We start from the raw sequence: 22,776 nt of genomic DNA, 5'->3' as shown, positions 1-22,776 counted from the left end.
TGTAAATAACGCGACTTAATTTAGCCCTCTCGTAAAGGGCGACTGCTCAGTACACGGTTGACCTTTTTTAATTGCATATAGATGGGGCACGAAAGTTTGACTCTGGAAACTTTCTGACATTTTACTTACAACTTTCTAGATTATATGGTATAGTTATTTCCGTTTGGTACAATTTTTGTACTAAAGACTTAAAAAACATGTGTTCGACGAACGAGAACAACGAAGGATTAGCATCGAATTTCATAAAATATTTCTACAATTTTTATTAAAAAGATTTTATTTATTCTCATATTTGCTCTTTATCGTTCCTGGTGATTGGATATACCACAGAAAACTTGTATATAGCAGCATATTTATGCTTTTTGTGACATCAAGAAATATACGAATAATACTACGCAGTTACGAAACGAAGAACGTGCTTCTCTCTATTCATCCGCGTTTGATGATTCTTTGCGGGAAGAGCTTCGAATAAAATTGATCTCGCCGCAGGTGTTTCGTATATCACGAGCGTGCACTAATACACGCGGCGGCTCGTACATTGCGCATGGAATATTAATGCGAAACCGCAAAGGGATTACGGAGACGAACGAGAGAGGATGGCATCGAAATAAATGTTACGGCGGGGATGGGCGTTCTTATACCATCGTTATATTAAAATATAGCAATAAGTAAGGTTCACTCGGCCTGCTCCGACTGCCTTCACCGACGTCAGTTCGCCACCCATAATGTTTCGCTACCCTCGCCCTCGTAAATCTCCAGTGAGTGAAAAATGCTCGCTATGTTGCGTGCATGCTACGGAAAAATTACATATCTAAAAAAAAACATGAGATACACTTTAAAATATGCCGAATTGTTAGGAATAGTAATTTGCGGATGTGATTATAAATTTACTTTTAAAGGTATACATTTTTATGATATTCTATGATGTAGAAATTATTTTAAACAGTTAAAAACAGTTTAGAATATTTATTTTAGGATTGTTTATTATTGTGAAATAATTTTTTGAATTAGTTTTTATACATATATGCATATGTACACATACAATTCATCATTGAGAATAAATTAAATGCATGGATACACAGTAGGAATTCAGAGGAAGTTACGGAGAAAATCGGGACGTTTGAATACTACGAGGAAACCTGTTATCTGAGGTCAGGGACTAATTACTTGATTACGTAATTGCCTTCCCACTCCGGCAGCAACCCTCCCGCGGTTCGTCGTGGTCGACAAACCCTCGCTGATTCATCCCTAACCGCGTGATCCTAACAATCTTCCCGAAAGTAAAAATCGTCTTTCTTTTTATATCCAATTAGTATAGCAAGAAAACTTTTATACTTTTATGGTATTCTAATTTCATTTACTGTCCTAAAAAAATCTATTCATACACACACACACACACACACACACACACACACACACACACACACACACTTTTTTTAAAAAAAGATATGTAATTAAATCGGTTTTCCTGAAAAGTACGTTTTCTAAAGGTATAGATTTATTCCTAAATTTATTATTTAATAACATCAAAGAAGTATTTATAACATTTATGCCAACTTGAGGGAGATGTTAAAAAATATTTCTAATTATGCATAATAACATAAAGATTATATATGTGTAATATACATAAACAAACATTGGAAATATAAAAATTATTTAAAAAATAACTTTTGATATATCTGAAAATTTGTAAAATGATTTTTAACATAAATTGACTTTTTAATATTAATTAAATAATATTTTTTTTAACTGTAAACCGAGTATCATTTTTTTTATTGTTGCTTATAAAAATTGATTGATTGAGTAATTGTATTTATAAAAAATGCATTAATTTTATTTTTGTTACTCATTAGTAAAACATTAAATTAATTTTAGTCTTAAAAAATCTAGTTTTAATTTGTAATATTTCTATAATATCTATATATATTTTAATAATTTTTAATAATTTTTGATATAATATTTATTTAATTATTTCAGAATTTCTGAATTAATAAGTGTACAATGTATTTTTTATTCCTTTAAAGAATTAATAAAAAATTCGCTATTTAGAGACAAATTGAAAATGATTTTAGAATCATACGTCTAGCATTCTGTTCCTCTAACTGCCGATAGCCATATAAGCGGCTGCATTTATGCTATAACCAACTTTCTATGAGATTTGTCGTAGCGCCGTACGAGACGTAGAGAGGCGAGGGTTGACACGAAGATACCATGGTGGTGTGTTGCTCTATCTGACGACGCTCATGGAGCTCGTTAGCGTTGCCCGTAGCAACACCCTTATTTCACCGACCCGTACTCCCGACCACCAAGCCACCCCTCGCCTTACAAGAGGCGGAATGGAGTGGGGATGCCATGAAAGAAGAAAAAATATCATGTCGGGCGCATGCGTTGTCCGTTCGCCGTTCGCCATCGCGTCATGTGTGCGCGATTCGCGACGAGGGTGAGGACGTACGGGGAGGAGGGGGTGGCAAGGTACAAAGAAAAATTCGGGGGTGTCTGGAGCCGGCAGAAGAGAAAGAGAGAAACAGAGCGAAAAAACCGTACAGGGGTTGAAAGAGGTCTGTATGACTGTTTAACGAGACGCTTTGAACCACGCTGCTCTCGCTTACCGAGATTTAAGAATGTATGTCGCAAATTGTGCACATTTTGATAAATTAATTACCAGTTTTACGAACTTTCTCCCTCTCTTTTTTTTTCTTTCCCTTCAAAATCATTTTCTGAAACTATAAATTTATGATTTACACATTTTAAAACTTATTTTTAAAAATACAAGAATGAATGAAAAGAAAATTTTTACCGATTTCCGATATCTTACTCCAGCTCATAATAATTTAAAATCCTGATTTATTATTGCTGTATAGCTTCACATTCACTTATTACAAAATTACATGTAATTGAATTCTTATTGTTTTATGAAATAAATAAACTTATTAATGGAAAGCGTCTTCTTATGTCTGGCAATTATTCGAGAATGTAACAAAAAAACAAATGTAGGAAAACATGATAAAAAATACAATCCTATTTACAGTTAATGAGTAATTATTTATTCAAAGCAGTAATATAAACCATCTATTTTCTTATAATTAAAATATATATTTTTGAAAATAACTTTCTAATTAATAACGCATAAAATTATAATTAATAAAGCATAAAATTTAAATTAAAAAATTTACATTTAAAAGAATAAATTTTATAACCTAATTAAATAAAACTGATGATGAATACAGTACAAAATGGTATTTGAGTTTTTGTGAGAATTTATTACAAGTATATGAAAATTATGGTTCTTTCATGATAATAAAAAAATTTTATTTTTTATCAAAATTATACATTTCATTTGTCACGAAAAGTTGATTTTAATTCAAGAAGAAGTAATTACCGTTTAGTTTTATTTAAAATAAAGCTCATATAGTAAAGTATAATAGAATCTTTATCATTTCATTTTTTTCTCTACCTGCGAATTGTTAATTTATAACTGGCGCTCTGTACGCTACGTTAAAAACCATTGTCGTGTATCAATTACCTCATCGTCTCCCAGTGACTGAAACCGAACCGAAATTAAACTTCAAACAGAGAATGCGGGCGCGTGTGCGACATCGCGAGAGGAAATATTTCGCCGTGTGTCTAAATTAAATTTTGGCGGCGTCGTATCATCGAGAACTTGCCTCGACGAAGCGAAGCAAGTGTTTCAACAACGATATATATCACCAGCATACCAACTTCGTACGATAGCGCGACAGCGACGCGTACGTTGCGGCGATGACGGGAGGAAGGAAGAGCAAGAAGGAGGGCGGACATTGGAATTAATAACAAAGTAATTCTTTATTGTGCTCAAAGATAGACCGGTGATATTAATAATGGCGTTCGTTGCTCCTATACCATGGGGATTTCATTAAAAAGCGTGCGGATCTTGGAGAGAGAAAAAGAGAAAGAATAGCGCGGGGATTCGTGAGGGACGACGCGACTCAGCGCGGAAAAGAGAAAGTGACAGGCGAAAGATGGGAGAGGAGGGACAGAGGGGGTGAAAGCAGAGGAGAACGAGAGAAGCGCTGCGTAAGCCCGGGCCAGATCCGCTTAGGGGATGTAATTAAAATCGGAAAAATGTGTTTAATGAATATTCATTTGTGCCTCGATCTGCGATATTAAACGGGCTTGGCTCGCTTCGCATATTGCCATACTGCCCCTCCGCCGGCGGCACGCGGCCGATTAAAGAGAGGTGGCGAAGAGGACAAGACAGAGAGAGAGAGAGAGAGAGAGAGAGGGGAAGGGGGGACAATAGACATAGCGCGGCGATCGCAGCGATCGGAAACCGGGCGAACCGGTGTTGCGTGCCTCGCTTTAATTTTGTTTCGTCTCTTTTTTACGACAATATTTCTCCGCATCGGGTTAGAATCTATCGGGGAAATATGGCGTGCGGCCGGATGCGTCGCGACGCGATAAAAATTCGCGGGGCTTGAAAAATGACCCGCGCCAGCCGCCACGTCGGAAGATCGAACCCGCAACAGGGTGCCCTCCGGTACATTTATCGGCGAAATTGTAGCGGAGTTATTGGCGCGATTACGCGTGGAAAGAACCGTGGGTTCGCCTTTGTCGGTTTCGCGATAACTCCCGGATAAGATAAGGTAATGAAAGGCGCCGTTACTTTATACCTGTAATTCGCCGCGTTACAAAGAAGGTTGGAAATGTTCAGTGCATATAATAAAAGTGAAGTAATAAATCCATGTGTAAAAACCGTTAATGGAGTGACGCCAATACAACTGTATTTTAATAAAACTGTGAAAAGTTTAAAACATAGTCGAGATTCAGAAATTATAAATTTCTTCTTACAATGGTGTCGCATAAATTATAACGCTTGGGGGAAAGGGGTAGAAAAGAAGAAACAAATTAATTGTAAGTTGTGACAAATCCATTAAATAATTCCTCATTGATTTCATTCAACAACTATACATCATTAAAGAATAAATAATAATAAGAGAATTCGACCGATATAGCAACGCAAGTAATTAAAGACGAGTCTTACTCAGTGCTAGCTGGATCTTTAAAGTTCATCAAACTGCACGCTGAGTAAATTTTTCCGTCTTGAAATACAGTTCTAAGTCGGAACAATATGATAATTAATCAAATAATAATGATGGTTTAATAATATGCTGCCAATAAGAATCTCCTCTCCTCTAATATTTTTTGAACGTGACAATATATATAAAATCACACCAAAAATATTAACATTAATATTTAGTTGTGACAAATTGATACTCATCTTTAATTAATTTAAAACAAAGATTATACGAATTAATATTATTACGTACCGTGGACTTATAGCTAATTAAAAGATTTAGAACCGGCAAAACTGGAGAACTATTCTTATGTTCCGATCTTCGCTTCGGCGTCATCGAAACCCTTCGGAACGGTATTCCAGTCTCCTCTTCGGATTCCGGCCATATCCTCGCTTTTTCTCGCGACAACGAGGTCATGCGAAAGCATCTCACGTAGAAAATCCACCGCTCGCTCGCCTTCACGTGCCACCATCGCCGACCGCCCCCATCCCGCGCCACCGTCCATCCTCCATCCCCGTTCTACCCTTTTTCCTCGCGACGACGTTTCATTTCCAGCGGGGGCGCGCGATTTCGGGCGCATAAATCGCCACGAGCCAGGAACAGAAAACACCCCCGCCCTTCTTCCACCTTTCTTCTTGTTCCTCTTCCTCCTCCAGCTCTCCGTCTTCTTCGAGGGTCGCGTCCGTTTTCCCGCTCTCCTCATCCCTGTGTCCCGCTTTTCTCGCCTAGAGGGTACTAGAGCTGAAGGTGGGTGAAAGTTTCGAACGAATTTGCATGTCGCTCTCTTAACGATTTCCTCCTTCGGGCAGAAAACTCGGGCTTCATCTCGTTTATCGATAAAAGAAGTGACGTTGAATAACATCTTTTCGTTTACTGTGCGAGATACTTTCAATAATGCCGATTGCAAATTTGTAGCGCGACGGATTATCCACGTTAAATTCCGTGATTTAAATTCTATTATTTATATAGATTTAATTTTGAAAATGTCAACAAAACTTCGGTCGAGGTAAAATCTTGAATAATATATTCCTTCATAAATTCGAAATTTGATTATTTTGCAAATCTATTAAAAAATTCATTGTAATGTGTCGCTCATATGTCTGATCTTTCGAATAAAAATTTTAAATGTTAATGGAACAGATATATAATATTTGTAAACTTTAGTTTCATATTTTCGAAAAATATTATAAAGTGAAAATTGTGAGTAAAATCTCTTACATATTTTATAGTACATGTGATGTTTTTATCTGCACAAATAAAAAAACGGAGCCTGTTTTTAAATTATATTGTAATCCTAAAATTATCACGTTACGTATTACTAAAGTTGTTAATCTCTTGCAAACGCGCGTTCTCTCTCCACGTGTATTTGTGTAATTTTGTACGTGTAATTGTGTAATTCTTTTACGCGTAAATCCTTTTGATCAATTCTATTCATTATCTCGTCTTCCAGCGGACGATTCTTCGAAAACGGCGCCTCGCGCTTCGATTCAAACAAGGAATCGCATCCGCGACAAAAAATTCCCCGTATCTCGTTGACACGAGACACCGGGACCTCCGGGTAGGTACCATTTTGCCCTTCTTTTTCCCCCCCCTTTCCACCGTCGACTCACCCGCGCTGGCGCGTCCTGCACCCCGTAGATCCCCTCTAGGTGCGTTTATCTTCCATACCCTATTGATCCGTAAGTGATGGTGCTCCGGAAGGTGGAGGGTGCCGGTGACGGGGGCGGGCGGATCGGTCCCGGGGACAGAGAAGGGCGGAAGGTGGTTTTCGCAAAGGGGGATAACAGGGAGATCGAACTCTCGTGCGCGGATCGCACGATTAGGTCGTCGAGTAGCAAAAGAGTGAGAAAGAGTGAGATGGGGGAGGAGGAGGGGAGGAAAAAGAAGACAAGGATGCCCTGAAAACCAAGCTCGCGGAATGAAATAATAATATTAAGATGGATAGAGCGGGGACCCAAGTTCTTTGGTACACGGCGACGAAGGGAAAGATGTGGCCGCGGGGCGGGGGCGGGAGACAGGAGGGCTGCGAGGGGGAGGGGGTGTAATACGGACCGGCGGCGGCTGACAGTGACGCAAGAAGCTTTTTCATCATTTCCAAACCATCCTAACTTCGCCCTCGGAATAGCTCAAGGCGAATCCATACGCGACCACCTTCGTCTCTCGCTCTTCCACCCCGCGATATCCTCGTAGGGGATCTTCTTCTTTTCGTATCCAGGTAGATACGCGATACGCTCTGAGTCTATGTATATGGTTCGATATCCAATATGAACAAGATTTTCAGTAAAATAACTTTACGGAGATGTGCAACACACGAGTAGTTTTAATTATTTCAAATAAAGCAGAAAAATATGTTTATAAAAATTGCAAAAATATATAAATTTCTAAACGTCAAATATGACTGAATGGAAAATTAAAACTGCTACAACATTGTTTACGATGCTCTGTTAATTACTAAATTTTTGTTTTACGTTGTCAAAAATTTGCTGATTTAAACAACTTTTAATGATGTTTTATAAATATGATATAAATGTGATGCTATTATTATTTTAATTTATTTAAGAAGAGTTTAATTAAAAATGTCATTTTTTATTACATATCAAATATAAATTGGATTTAATATGTAACATTTATAATATTAAAATTAAATCAAATATATGTTTTTATTTCTAATTTTTAAAAGTTTCTTTTTAATTGTAAAGTTATGTTAAATAGAAACGATTGTTTTTGCATTTTAAAAAATTTAATTACGTCTTACTATTTTCCCTCCCATGTAGGGATAGGTTTCATAGTGCTCATTACTTATCTGAAATAATGCAATCACTGGTATAATGACATTAATTTAATAACATTAATAATTGACAACCCGGGATATTAAACATAATATTACCATAGCAAATTAAATTCTAGATATGCACTTAAAAGAGCTATTCTGATAACAATACATCACGTTAACGTATATTATCAACAAAACAATCAATATTTGACAATTTATATTAAAAACTTTCTCAAAAAGTATCTCTGTACATATACAATTGTACAAATAACTTTCATTCTAATCCAGTAGAGATTAACTTTTTAATTTTAATTCTCAAATATTACTCTGTAAGATATAATAAATTTTACATCTTTATTAGTTTAACAATTATCACACACACATTGGCACATCGTAAGCTCGATGATTCTCGGCACTTTAACAATCTTCATAATCTTTTCGTTGCCTGCTATTTTATGAGTAACGCCACAACGGTTATCGTAAAATTTGCGAATTAATGGCACGAGAGGAGAACGAGAGAAGGAGCGAAAACGTGGTTCGAACACGCGTGCCGAACTACTCACTGAAAGTAGCACGAGCAAGTTCGGAAGCGTGAGGCCCCCACTGGTCCGCTCACCTCCCCTTCGCTACCTCCTTCTCGGGGCCCAGATTCGTGCCCAGTTTTTATCGCGACGCTTTGTTCTAGTCCCGCGGCGCGACCCCTTGCGCATACATCACATCACAATGTGTCGTTTTTTTCTTGTCCGGGGGCCGGCTCGCGTAATGGGCCCCTTGTGCGACCGCCGTCGGGACACGTCTTCCTCAGGACCGTGAGAGGCACGAGGTAGACGAAATCTCTCACCTGCCACTGTTGACAATGTTTATTATGTCTGTATGCGACGGAGCGTTATTACTAAAATGTGTGGTTATTTGTGTAAAATTTACAATTTTTTATAAATTTTAGGAGGTCAAAGAATTTGAAGTACACCAATGTATATAAAAATTATTATTATTTACTTCTTTCCCGGTGTTTAATTGCAAGTCTTAATAATGACACAATTATGATAATTTCACAAACAAACGATTATGAAATGTTTAATATACCTAGGTTTTATGTTTTAAAGCACTGTTTGCATTAATTTTATCGAGCAGACTGAAAATTCGGTAAAAGCATAAAATGTACACACAACGTGAAGTGAGCCGGATGCGGAGGACCCGATGTCGTTCGAGTTACGGTTCTGGCTCGCTTGTCATTTCATTTGCATATCTACTCGCGGCCGTGCCCAAGAATCTAAACCGTATACTACGTCTACGAGAGCACGGCGGAAGATGAGACCCTTCGAGCGACAATGTCTGCGTTCCCTCTACGTTCTTCTTATTTCTTTTTTTTTTTGTGTGCGACACGTATGCGCATACGCGCGAGAACTCTCTTCCACGACATACGGGCCCGCTAATTCGTGCGAGGTCACGTCGCCACCCCTGAGCCGCGAGTAGACATAAAACCTTCCGATCCCCGTGATCCGCGCATGGGACCCAGCGTGCACGGCCTTATAATTCTTACTAATAAGAGCCGAAGATGAGTAATTGCGCGTCGTGTGTTTGCGTACCTTTGCTCGCCTCGGGGAGGGGGGCAGGAACGGTGAGATATTTAGCATATTAAAGAGCAGCCACCCGCCGAGCGTCGAATGCTGCGGAGCGGCGCTGCTTCTCAGCTGGAGCGAATCTCGAGAGTCGAGATTTAAAGCGCGAGGAGGAAGTGCAATAAATTGGACGAGCGTTGCTGGAGAGAGTAACGCATCTTACATTTTTTTATTTATAATAGAAAATATGTCCGATAACACTCATAAAAGTGACCTAGAATATAGATGAGGGAAAATAACAATCTACCCTTTTTTTTTTTTTTTATTACCGTTTCCCGTTTGACAGACGAAAATTATGATCGCGAAACTGAGCGCGGCATAAAAGATCAGGCAGCGAGCGAGAGCGAATATAAATATCCGGCCAGGACGTCGAGAGACAAAATACCGTTTCCGCCGTATCGCGGAGGAAAAAGAGACGTAAAGAAGCGAAAAGAATTTCCTCCGACCCCTTCCGTCCCGCCAAAGTCACGGCGGCAGCAGCCGCGGAGCACAAGGATAATTGCATTAATTTATTCCCGATCCGCCACAGAAATTCTAGATCCTTCGGGCTAATTACGTTATTAAAGGACTCGGCTGCCACCCCACACCACACCCGTAGGATTACCGGTTCCCGATAAAATTCCTGAAGGAGCAAAACGCGCGCCCGACCTCCCCCGCGCTAGCACCATCGCTCCTTGACACTATTAAATCGCGATTTGCACCGGCAAATCACGGCCGGTAGATGGGTTCATGCCGATGGTAAGTAATATTCAAGAGTTTTTTAAAACTGTTATTACGGCCCCCTGTCTGGCTCTCGAATCATAATCGACCGCGCACAGAGCGACAAAGGGGAAGTTCGTTAAGCCGTTCGCTCCTCCAGAAACCGCTGATTGTACGCAATTACGAAGCGAATCGCTGATCGAAGTGCCTATGCCGTTGCGCTAATTGTTAATTTGGAGACGAGGGGATTTCTATCCCACTCCATGGTCCGATAGAACCAATAAAACTTTTGCCTATTTAATCGTCCCGTGTCGGATGATATCGAGAAAAGCTGGAAAATTTTTCCGAACTTGTTAGGTGATTTAAAATTAGTAAAGGAAAGATGGATATATATGTACGCGATATTAATTTTGCTTTTCAAAATATATTTCGATGAATTAATTTTCTTGCGAAACCTTTCTGTTTTAACATTAAAATATTTTTATAATTGTCTTTCGATTAAAAAACTTTTATTATGTAGACTAGAAATATTTTAATATCTTTTCGTTAAGAAATTCTCAGATAATTATTCCTATGAAAAATGTCTTCTTGTTTGAATTAAGAGAAAGGATTTATAATGACTAACTAAAAGAAGAAAAAGAATGCGTTATATTGTTAATAAGAAATCACGTATATAAGATGATGCGCGAGAAATAAGCATAATTCTTAGCGGTGTTAACAAAATCGTTGATGAGTTATAAGTATCTCCATTAACAAAAATGAATTAATTAGACAGCGTGAGATCGTTCACTTCCTGTTCCGGACCGACGTCGCAAGTTTCTTTTAAGACAGCTGATGCTGATATAGTAGCAGGGTCGAATTTGCATAAGGCCCCAAAGAGAGAAAAAGAGAAAGAGACTAACTTGATTATTTCACCTTCCCGAGAGCAGTGTCGCTCCCCTTGCCCGAGTAATGCGCAAGCTTTATAATTAGAAGGGGCTGTTTTCATGTAAATCTGGTAATGGTAGCTGAAATATGTCTCACGAATGTATCAGCCGATGTATCATGTTCCTTCGGTATGTAATTTTCAACACCAATATTCATGACGCAGCGCTACAACTATACGTTTTGTGTCTTCGCGGCGACAAAACGATTTAAAGAACTCTTTTAACATTAATATTTTTTCGTAAAAACAAGTTTCCGTTTATTTGAAAAGTATTTACTTTTAACAATATTATTTTTTTGTTGCGGTACGATATAAATTACTATTATTTATTACAAGTAATTATTAATTACATATACTAAACGTTAAAGATTAATTATACTTTTAATTTAACTTAATAAATAAAATTAGATTTGCTTATTACTTTGAGAATAATGATTACTTTTAACTGAATGGAAGTTCACGAAGAGCTAGATGAAAAAAAAAAGGGATACGTGCAAAAAGATGACGAGGAAAGAACGCGGGGAAAGGGGCGTAACCTGGGAAGAAGAGCGGATAGAGGAGGATCACATCAGAACGAAACGGGCCACCGGAATTTCTAATGAAGTGTGTGAACTTCGACCCGGTTTCGTAACCTAATTAAATCCGGAACACGTATGCAAATTTTCGCGCAGCGTGACGGCGCCGCGCTGAAACCGACCCCCATCGTCTTATTCCCTTTCTCTCCTTTCGCGCTGCCACGTTGCCCCAACGTGTTACAACACCGACGATTTTGGCTTCGCACGCACTCGCAATTGTGACCGAGTTCGACCGTTAATTAATTAGAAGTCTCCGTGGGGAAGGGTTCGCCTGAAATACCGTTACAAGACCCGAATGTTCACGCAAACGAGTCAATAATTCACGAAGGAATTAAAGCCCTTTAGAACTACTAGATGCCATGATCGACTCGTTATTTAAAGAATCGTTATTTAGTTTTGATTAAACATTTCTGTGGATAAATATATTTATATTAATATTTATGTAAATTAAACTATAAAAAAGATATATATAACAAATTTATTACAAATTATCGCGACATTATAAAAATCTGAAAAATAAATTACAGATATTAATGCAATATTTTTTTCAATTTTTATTAATATGTATCATTATTATGTATATTAAATTAATTTCTTAATACAAAAAAAAGATGTTTCTTTTTGTTGCTGAAGTACTATCTGTCAGAAAATATTATCTGTCGAGAGTAATACATTTTCGAGTGAATCCCGTGCAAGACAAATCGTAATAACAAAAAAGATCGACCTGTGCTTGACACGATGTCAATGGTCTTTTTAACTTCTGCCGCGGCACATCGGTGGCAACAGTGCAACCTGCCTGTCCCACAATGCAGCTGAATGCATCCAGTATCGACAATACATCCGAACGTTCGATGGGGATGAATATCTATTGATTGGTGGCATAGGGCGGCCCCTTAGGATCGTTTCTCGATATAGATGTGTACCTGCTGCGGCTCCAAACACAACCCCGTTCTACCTGCGAGTACGCGCCAAATTATCATGTTCCGAATGGCACGTGTCACCTGACAGGTATCCGCCTGACACCAACAGAGCGATGGAAGCTTCCAATATCAGTAATGGGTGCTATTTAACTGGACCTTTGAATAGTTACAAACGTTGATCGAAGAATCTTCATTATCGTCTATTTTTAATTGTCACATCGAATCTTTTCTAAATTGCAACATTAATTTCAATATTTTCTAAATTAGACATTAAACAGAAATATTAAAACAATACTTAACACACATATGTAGTTTTTATTTAATTAAGACTTTTCAACATTTTGCATCAACACATATTGTAAGGGATATGATTTTCTATTAGGCACATTAAAATAAGTATTAATTAAATTAATATTGTTTAATAATATAATAATTACATTGTTTAATTGTTATTTCTAACTGAATCTAAAATGTTACACTATTTTTCTTTATATTTATAGTTATATATTTAATTATGTGGATTACCTCTAATATTTATTGCTTGAAATAAAATATTTACACGAATCAATATTTTTATAACTTATAACGTAATTAGTGTATTATTCAAAGATGGAAAAATTACTTTTCAAAAATAACTTGCAGTCTTTTTCTTTATTTACAAAATAACAATTTGCTTTTTTCTCCGTTACTTTTTAATGTAAAAAAATTTACTTTTCTAATGCCTTTTTGTTAAAATATTAATGAGAACTATAATATTATATTATTTTATATTTTAATTTAGTAAAATCACAAAAATTAAAAAAAATATATTTAAAAATATTTAAAATGCAAAATTTTTAGTATTGGTTTTATTATCATCTATAACTATAGCAATATATGTATATATTTTGTGTACCTTTAATTTTATGTTAAAAGTCAATTTTAATATGCTAATTTTAACTCAAATGTTTTTAAAATGTATGTGGTAATATGATTAATTTATCATATTTTAAGACTATATTTAAGATAATTTTAAACATATATAGACCATAATAAGACCATAAATACTAGTTGAAGATTGAAGATTAAACACATCCATACAAAAATTTTTACAAGCAAGTTTAAAATGTAATAAGTAACGATAAAAGTTAATTGTTAAATTTATTGTTATTAAACAAACGTTATCGTTACTAAAAATGACAGTGTTACAAATAACACGTTTCGTTCCAATCCTAGTATTATTTATGTATAATTTAGCTAAAAAGAAAAATGATATAGATTACTAATATATACACAACTGAAAACAGTTTTCATTTCATTATCATCTCAGAGCATATGGTAATAGATAACGGAAATTTTGGGTCACGCATAATAAACGTTTACCGTCGATCATACGCGTGAACGCAGCTGGGTCTATATCCATTATAGATCGGTAACTCGATATCGATGCATTTTCCTAACGCTCGGCAAACATTCGTGTAAAACAAGTTCGGTTAGATCAGACCGGAGGAAAGGTCGAGCCTGAAGAAAGCGATGTCTTTACTATGCAAAATCGCTGGGTAATAACTTCCCCTTCTTCACACAACATTCAACTTTCTTAGAATTTTTTATTTCAAAACACCTATATAAGCTCTACATATAAAATCTATATGAAATGTATATAACATACACAAAAAATAATTACATGAATTATTTACTGAAATAATAATCTTAAAACTCTTGTGTACGTTTATAAAAATCAAAATTATCTAATTCGTTATACAAGATTAAAATTATTAATTTGATACTAGGAATAATATCACGTTCTAAATTTATTGATACAGTTTTTATTTTGAAAAAAAAATATCTTTTTAAAATACATTCACTATTTGGTTTATTTAATGGCACAAATATTTTCGACATTCAAGTAAATACTTTTTCACGATGCAGCTTATCGCACGTAACACTCGATGATCGTATGACAAATCCGCGACGCTTTAAGCAAACATTAAAAAGCATTCGTAATATTCCTGTGTGCGTTAATGAAATTCTGGCGATGTGCTTCTCGCGATAAGACAAGACGCGCATACGAACCCCGCGATTTCGCTCTAATGAAAACTTAAAACGCGTATCGAATGTCGTTCGCCTCGGGGAGAGCCCGTGGTGGATCGCGGAGGTAGAAAAGGACGAAGGCCCCTCACATCCGGATACGTTCCTGTCCTGTCGCTCGTACGTCAACCCTCGTTGTTTTTTTGCCGCGCTCTTAATAATTGATCATCTGATTACGATACATTATACCCTCCCTCCCTGTCCTCCCCCCCTTCATTTCTGCTTCAACGTACTGTCGGAGGGCATTATTCCTGCACCAAGAGAAGTGGCATCGGAGCAGATAGAAAGAAAAAGAGAGAGAGAGAGAAAGAGAGAAAGATAGAGCGAGACAGAGTGAGGCAGCAGGCGAAAGAGAGAGAAACTTTTTCTTTCCGCCGCGCCCGGCGACGGACGGCCATTTGCATATAGGCCCCCTTATCGACAAACACACCGGGGGCGCCCTTCGTAATGAGGGCCCCCTCCCCTCGTTCAACGTCCCTCTTTCCTTTATTTTTTCAACGTGGACCGCCATTGTCCGTTAACTCATTCGTCGGGACAGCGTGGACCAGTAGTATCTCGCTTCCTTCTTCGTTACTTCGGTCTGTCTCTCTTTCTCTTCCTGTCTCTTTCTCTTTTTCTTTCTCGCACTCGCATTGTACGAGGATATAGTAGCTTGCGTTACAAAAAAAAGATAGAGAGAGAGAGAGAGAGAAGAGAAAATAACAAAACCGGTCGGTCACACGTCGAAAAATATGAATCGTACAGATAGAGGCGGAGAGATGCGTTGGTGCTAGTCTCTCGTGACATCTGCTTCCTGGAATAAGTGTAAAAAAAAAGGGTCCAAAGAGATCTCGCGATCGTTTTTGCCACCGTATATAATTGTAGCCGTGACAGCCTGCGAATAATACCCTACCGCTCAATATCATTTCACACGACTACCATCAGAAATAATAAAAAGGATGAAAAAAAATACTTCATACAAGTAACAAATCACGATCAACCACATCCGACTTCCTGTTTTTTTTTCAGTTCTCATTTTAACAAGATCTTGAGAATGAAATACACAATAGCAATACGCAAAAATCCGACTTTTCACGATGAACGACATAGTGTCAGAGATAATGTTGAAAAATATCCAGGGGGGGCTTAAATTTTTAACAAGTTTGATGCTGACGTTTCCCTAAAAGAATGTCAAGAGTTATTATCGTTTGTCATAATCTTTTAGCATTAGCATTAAATTTCTCAATAAACAGGTTCCAAATAAATCTTTATTAATTTCTTAATAAATAGGCCCAAATAAATTTTTATTAAAACCAAGTCAGACTAAACTGACGCGAAAAACAAGGTTTTGTTATCTATGTTGCTCAAAATTGTCTTGCACCAAAATTTATTTATTTTTTACGTAAAATATTTTTGTAGACTTTTGTAAATATTTTAATAAGAAATAAAATAAATCGTAAAACTAAGTTTTATCTAAAAGTTTTTTATTAGGTTTTATAAATGCTGTATGAATATTGTCATATTTTCTTACCATCTGCCAATGTTTCTTAAAATTAGCAATACTGGCAAATAAATTTTGCAATTAGCACGTTGTCATTATTATATTATTAGCAAAAGTCTGTCTGCATAATGCACCTGGCATCTCACAAAGAACGGAATTCCACAATTATCCGCAACTTCCGAGCGTCCTAAATTGCGGGCATTAAATTTGAATTACGTGAGTAAAATCATAGGGATGTAAACCTAGTGATTTCTCAAATCTTGAGGTTCTTAATGGATCGCGCTAACGACGCGATCTCACATCTCGAGATTGAATGTTCACGAAACATGCGTCATTAAAACATATTCCTGTGATATGAGTGTAATAACTCATCTATAATTACACCTATCAGCGATACCTAGACACCATCAATCATACGTTCAAGTTTTTAATTGTTGAAACAATATTCATATAACATTTGTCCAAAATGTATAATTAATAATATTCTCCATTTATATTGTTTGTATATTTCAAAAATTATGAGTAATATTTTACAATTCATTCTTTTCGTACATGAATATTAATGTTTGTTATATTTATCCCAAGATTATCTCTAATTTTATAAGAGAGCATTATTATTAATATTATATTAATGAACAATAAGCCACGCGCGAAACTATTGCCTTCTATGATCATCTCTTCTCTGATCTCATAGAAGGTACATGAATATACACATTGATATATTAGTTACTAAATTAGAGTAATTATTATGAAAAAATTGTTTTATAAATATCATACAAATGTGACGAATATATTATATTCTTTTAAATATGGCCGGTCACACATTTGCCAATCAAGCTATTTGAAGTGTCTTCGTGGGGCTTCAAGAAATAGATAGTAGTGTCATTTTACGATGTTGTTTGCACAAAGTTGCACTTACGTACGAAGACGCAACGGCGTTTCTCAATTCCCTCGAGATCGATCGTTAACCGGCATTGTTACCCAACTGTCAGGATAATCTGCGGTGGGAATCACGAGCTGTGATAGATACGAAGAAGCGGGCTCATGTGTGTCCGGCCCAGAGGCGGCTATAGGGCAGGTGCGACTTTCAGAGGAATAATTAATATTCAGCGAGGAAAAAGTGGGCGAGAAAGGCCCGACGATGGGCCTCCTCTTATAAACAGTTGACGCGTTAGCGGCTGAGGTGCGCGCCACGCCGCTTGCTGGCCGCGCACCTGGTATCACCGTATATAGAAGGTATAAAGAAGGGAAAAGGAGAAAGAGAAGAATATTCTCTCACCAATTACGCCTATTACGAACGGACGTTCGGTTACCGTGATCATCTAAACCCCAAGACCGCTTAACTTAATTCGAAAATTATGCGCTCAGCCGTGCATCAGCGGTGAAATGATACAGCGTGGAGGGCCTGCGTGCGTTTTCATTATTAATATCAAAAGTGTCTCCTCACCTTCAGGTGCGTGCGTCGACTAATTTAACATCGGTCGCGCGGCGGCTCGTATTGTTTTGCGCCCTGTAAAAGACACCCTTAATTCTCCCTTATCGAAACCTACATCGATACGCGTGTCTACACACGTGAGAATTCGTTTACGAATTTTTATCGAATGTTACTTTTTTTTTTACCTCTCTTCTAATTTGCTGTCAATCTTACCGTTAAAAGTCTTTAATAAACATTATATTTTATTCGTAATTTCCAAGTCTTTAATATATATATATAAATTGAATATATAAAATATTTAAATATTATAAATATATCAAGGTACTATTATACCTAAAGTTCTGTAAAGAAATAAATAAAATAAATGAAGAATCGGATTTCAATTTGTTTTTCTAAAATTTAATTTGTAACGATAATTAGAACGTCTGGTATGTCGACGAAACGCTAATGATGACAGCAGTCTACGCGAGTATCGCTTAAAAACGTCCTATTACGAAGCAGGTTTACGAGACCCGCCATCGCGATTCCCGCATCGTCATCCCCAATGATATCATTATCGGTAATCTAAATAAAAAACAGATGATCGGCCCCTGCTTGTCAACGGAGGTATCGTCCGATCGTGCCGCGCCAGGAATTGCAGCTGCAGAAAACGAGGAAAACTTGTGATCAGATAAGAGTAAAAGCAGAGGGCGGTATATAAAGGGAGTCGGAGGAACGGAGAAGTACAAATTACAAGCACCCGGAACCGTTCTTGTGGCCGTGTTAACTTTCGTCGCGTGCCTTCAGGAAATACCTCAACTTTTGCAGCCACGTGCTATCGTTGAGGCATTATAAACTTTCCATCGTTCACCTTTGTCCTCCGCCTGTGCGTCCGCGATAAAGTTTACAAATTACCTATGCAATCGATCTTTTCGTCATCGAGGCGCTTTTACCTCTGAAAAAATTTTTTTTTTTTTTTGATAAATTCTTTATAGTATTATTTTTACAACTAATAAGCCTTTAATATCTGATTTATTTACCTCAGTTATAAAAATATTATCTTTAATTTAGTTTGACAAACCGACACTTGCATCTGAATGCAATCTAAATAAGTGTGGAACAGAAGAGTATTTATTTAACGAACTTTACGATTGTAACTGATAGCACTATTTAATGTTTATAAAAACACAGATTAAATTTATTTTATTTAATAATTATATTGATAAGATTATGTTTTGCAATTTTTCAGATACGAAGCCGTGGATCGACTTTTTCAAGAAGTAACAAGCGTCTACAGAGACCCGGAAATCGATTGGATGTTAGTATATAATGCAGGTTGCACTATAGATGATACAGTTCTACCCGATCATGTGACGGAACCTAATGATCTCGATCGTTTGATTAATGGAACGTTCCGTTTATTTTTGACCGCTCTTCCTACGCCTCCAACAATCATCACTATAGCCAGGTAGATAACTTCTTCAACATACAATTTCTTTCCTTGATAAAAATTTACAAAGTTTAATTAACAATCTATCAAATAAATTACATTTGTTTTTCCTATGAAATAACGTACAAGATTTGTCGTAAAAGAACCAAAAATAGCATTTAATATATAATAAAATTAATAAACAATAATTAATAAAAAGGAGGCTAATGAGCCATTACCGGATCTTAGTGTAGGAAGTGTATGTGTTTTTGATTATAACTAACAAACATTTTGATCTGCCATCAGATCATTTTCAATGTTACAAATTCAGATAAAATTACAAATAAGGTAAAAATACATAGTCGGTGACCGTCGATTGATTACGCACCAGAATGCATACAAAACTTTTTACTTATCTCTGTGCGTAGCATCTAGTAGGAGCAGTCGTACTATATTGACGTGTCTTGCCTAATGAGATCTGTAGCATTGTCCCTGATAGGAGTCAAATTCTTTAAATCGGTGTCTTACAATTAAAATTTTCCGTTATGAACCTCATTATCAGTGGAAGTCGACTGCAAAATTCATGACTAATACTATTGACAATTTATATTATACTCCAGAGATGCGAGAGTAAATACTAATATTAAATACCTGCTTATAAGTTTCCCCGTATAATTAAAAAGAGTTGATTAGTCAGGTGGAAATATCCGTGAGATTCAAATTTCTAATACTGTACTTATCGATATCTTATTTCCGTGCGACTTGTATAATAGTAGGAACAAAGGCTCGACGAAGCGAGACCACGGGAGGGGGGGGGAGGGTAAAAAAGTATAACATTTATTTTTTTAATCGATTCTTTATTATTGATCTTTTGTAATATTTTTTATCTTTTTTTTTATTTTGTATAATTTTCTGATTTATTTTATATATCTAATAACACATAACGATTTGTTCAGTCTTCTTTATTATATTAATATGTTTAGATACGAAATGTGTGTAAGTTTTTATAATTTTGCTATTTTCTGCTAAGAAAAACTACTATAATAACATCGAATTAATAACTAAAATATTTCACTCATATTTTACATTATACTATTAAAATATAATATTATTTGCGCGCTTGTTAGTTATACAAATTAGAAATAATTGCACGTGTGATAAATTAGTAGATGCAGTTGAGCGTGCGAGAATCGTTTTGTGGTAAAAGAGGGTTGTGCACCTCTTAAAGGTGGAGGACCAAAATTAGCGATCGCGATCTCGCGTATATCCCGACAATTAAAAGTTTGGGTTGTACAAATTGGCTTTAATTTACGGTTTCAAACGACTGAAATTATATTGTCTTGCTTTTGCACGCGCGCGAAACCGAAGTCCACAATACCGCAGATGGCGCGGAAGAAGATGCTGGGAGGGCACGAAATAGAGAAGAAGGGCGGCTTATAGGGACGACACGGCGGGGCTGTCCGAGGGGTGGGTTCAGGATATAGTTAAGCCCCACCCTCCAGATAGGCAAGGGTGGGTTTCACATAGGGGTGTATCAAAATCAAACCATTCAACTTTCGTGTTTCCTAACTAGATGTCCTTACTTTCGATTTCCTCAAGTGAATATTACACTGCATTTCTTTCCCTCAACTTTGTCTTGTCATTTCTTTAATAATAAGCGTTAAAGTGAATAACGTTAAAGTGAATTATTATAAACAACATTTCTAAACTCGTTTATTTATTATAATAGTAACGTACTCACTAAATTGCAATCAGTATTATCACTGATTTGCAGTGGTATCCTTATAGCTGTGATAATTAATGAATATTCATTGTTTTTTAGTAATTTTATTTCAGAATTAGTGTATAATCACTGAAAAATCAGTATATTTATTTCACTGATAAGGTTATAAATATATCACTGAAAATCAATGTATTTTGAATGATTGTAATTTAAAGAGTATTATTATATGAATTTTTTTAAATTGAAATTTACTTGAAAAAAGATATCAGAAAGTTTTAAAAATATGTATTTATATATATTTATTGATGCGATGTGATATATTATTGTTGATGTAATAATTTTATGTATGTGCTCATAAAAAGTATATGAATAATTACAAAATATTAGATATGAAAAGACTCATGTATAATAATATTACATGTTTAAATAAATTAAAAAATAATAAGTTTGTACGTGGACTTCTATCGAATTTGTTAAACGATTTTTATTTAAAATAGTTCAATGAACTTAAAGAAAGTATATTTTTTGGATAAAATAAAGACTAAGGACAGAAAGTTAACAACAACAATTACTATTGAAAAAACTTATGTATAAATATTATGATATTCGTGAAGACATTTTTTATATTTTATACTCTTTTTATATTTTATAGTCTCTTTAAAATAATCTTTTTACGATAGTAATGATATAAACAAATGTTTCAAATTACAATTGACAGTTGCATATTTTCATCTGAATGTATAGCTACATACTATTACATATATATGTAATTAATAAATTTTAAAATAAGTGACTTGGCGCCATCTGACAACGAATGTACGGAGATTCTGCTCAAACTTCCGGCAGAAGCTGAAAAAAATCGATTCCATCCCATTCGACTTACTTCTACCCTTCGCTGTTCCCAACCCCTATTTCAACACATTATTTTCTGAGGGAGACGCAGAAATGCTGCCGGATATCGTCTCTGGACAGTTTGCAGTTTCTCTCGTACTTTGCCAAACGGTGATTAAACAATCAGCGACAAAAATTGACGGAGATTGAGATAGCAAATAAAAGATATTGAATCAACGAAAAAGTGAAAATAGCAAAAATAAAAAAACGAAGAAAAGTGAAAGCAAGAATAAAAGAGTGTAATTTTTAAAATCTACTTTTATATACTTAGTTTTTTTTCTTTTACGCATATTATGCTTTCTGAACCTAGTAATTAATTGCTGAACATTTTAACAAAAGTTTTAACAAAAGTTTTAAAACTTGTTTCTTTTTAATATGGATTTGTTTAATGTCGGGATTATTTCATATTAGAGAAATTTATAGTTTGACATGAAATGTATAAGAGAGAAAAATTATCCTAAGATAATTTTGATTAATGATACACTATCACATGACTACAGATTTTATAGTCATGTTTTTTTCATCATCCATGTTTATGATTAATTAATGATTATTTTATAATTGAAGATAATTTTTTAACTAGATCTACTTTGATAAAAAATTTGGCATTTTCTTCTCATGACTGTGATAATATTTTATTGCAGATCCAGTGAGGACGATTATACTCCTGTCGAAAACGTTGATCAGATTCAAGTTGATGTTCTCGACCAACTTCGTGAACGACTGGGAGCGGAAATTGATATCAAATTGATTTATCAAGACGAAGAACAACAATAATTATTAAAAAATGATATAACATTTTATTCTTTCCTTTTGTCCTTTAATCCTTTTTTATGATTTGGCAAATAAAGGTATAAATAAACACATTTTCTGCTATTAATTATTAAATGTACATAACTAAGTAAGTATATCCTCCATATTCTTTTTTACAGAATTATTCTATGAATTATTCAATGAACACACACACACACGCACATACACATAAACACACAAGTATACATTATTTATACAGATAATTATAATAAACATATGGAAATATTATAGATAGATTATAAATAAATAAGTAGGTAAACAAATAGATAGGTATCATTCTCGTACACAATTGTACAATTCATTCTTTATAGAATTATGATTAGATAACATTATCTGAAGCTTCGTAAAGATTTTTTCAGAGATTTGTTGATTGTAAGGCAAACACAACGAAGAA

The 22,776-nt window shown here is 35.6% G+C and overlaps 1 protein-coding gene across 2 annotated transcripts in view; it reads left to right on the top strand.

Annotated features, from left to right (window-relative positions):
* LOC105839886 (UPF0489 protein C5orf22 homolog) overlaps positions 1–22,435 on the top strand; it is a 639,614-nt gene extending 617,179 nt beyond the window's left edge. For both annotated transcript variants that reach the window (XM_036283061.1, XM_036283060.1), the window contains exons 7-8: positions 18,776–18,994; positions 22,214–22,435. In XM_036283061.1, coding sequence (XP_036138954.1) covers positions 18,776–18,994; positions 22,214–22,346 — 352 coding nt within the window. In that variant the 3' untranslated portion in view covers positions 22,347–22,435. The remainder of the gene's footprint in view (positions 1–18,775; positions 18,995–22,213) is intronic.
* Positions 22,436–22,776: the final 341 nt, after the last annotated feature.

The sequence above is a fragment of the Monomorium pharaonis genome, chromosome 2, assembly GCF_013373865.1.
Source record: "Monomorium pharaonis isolate MP-MQ-018 chromosome 2, ASM1337386v2, whole genome shotgun sequence".
NCBI lineage: Eukaryota > Metazoa > Arthropoda > Insecta > Hymenoptera > Formicidae > Monomorium > Monomorium pharaonis.
This window is presented reverse-complemented; position numbering and strand designations above follow the sequence as displayed.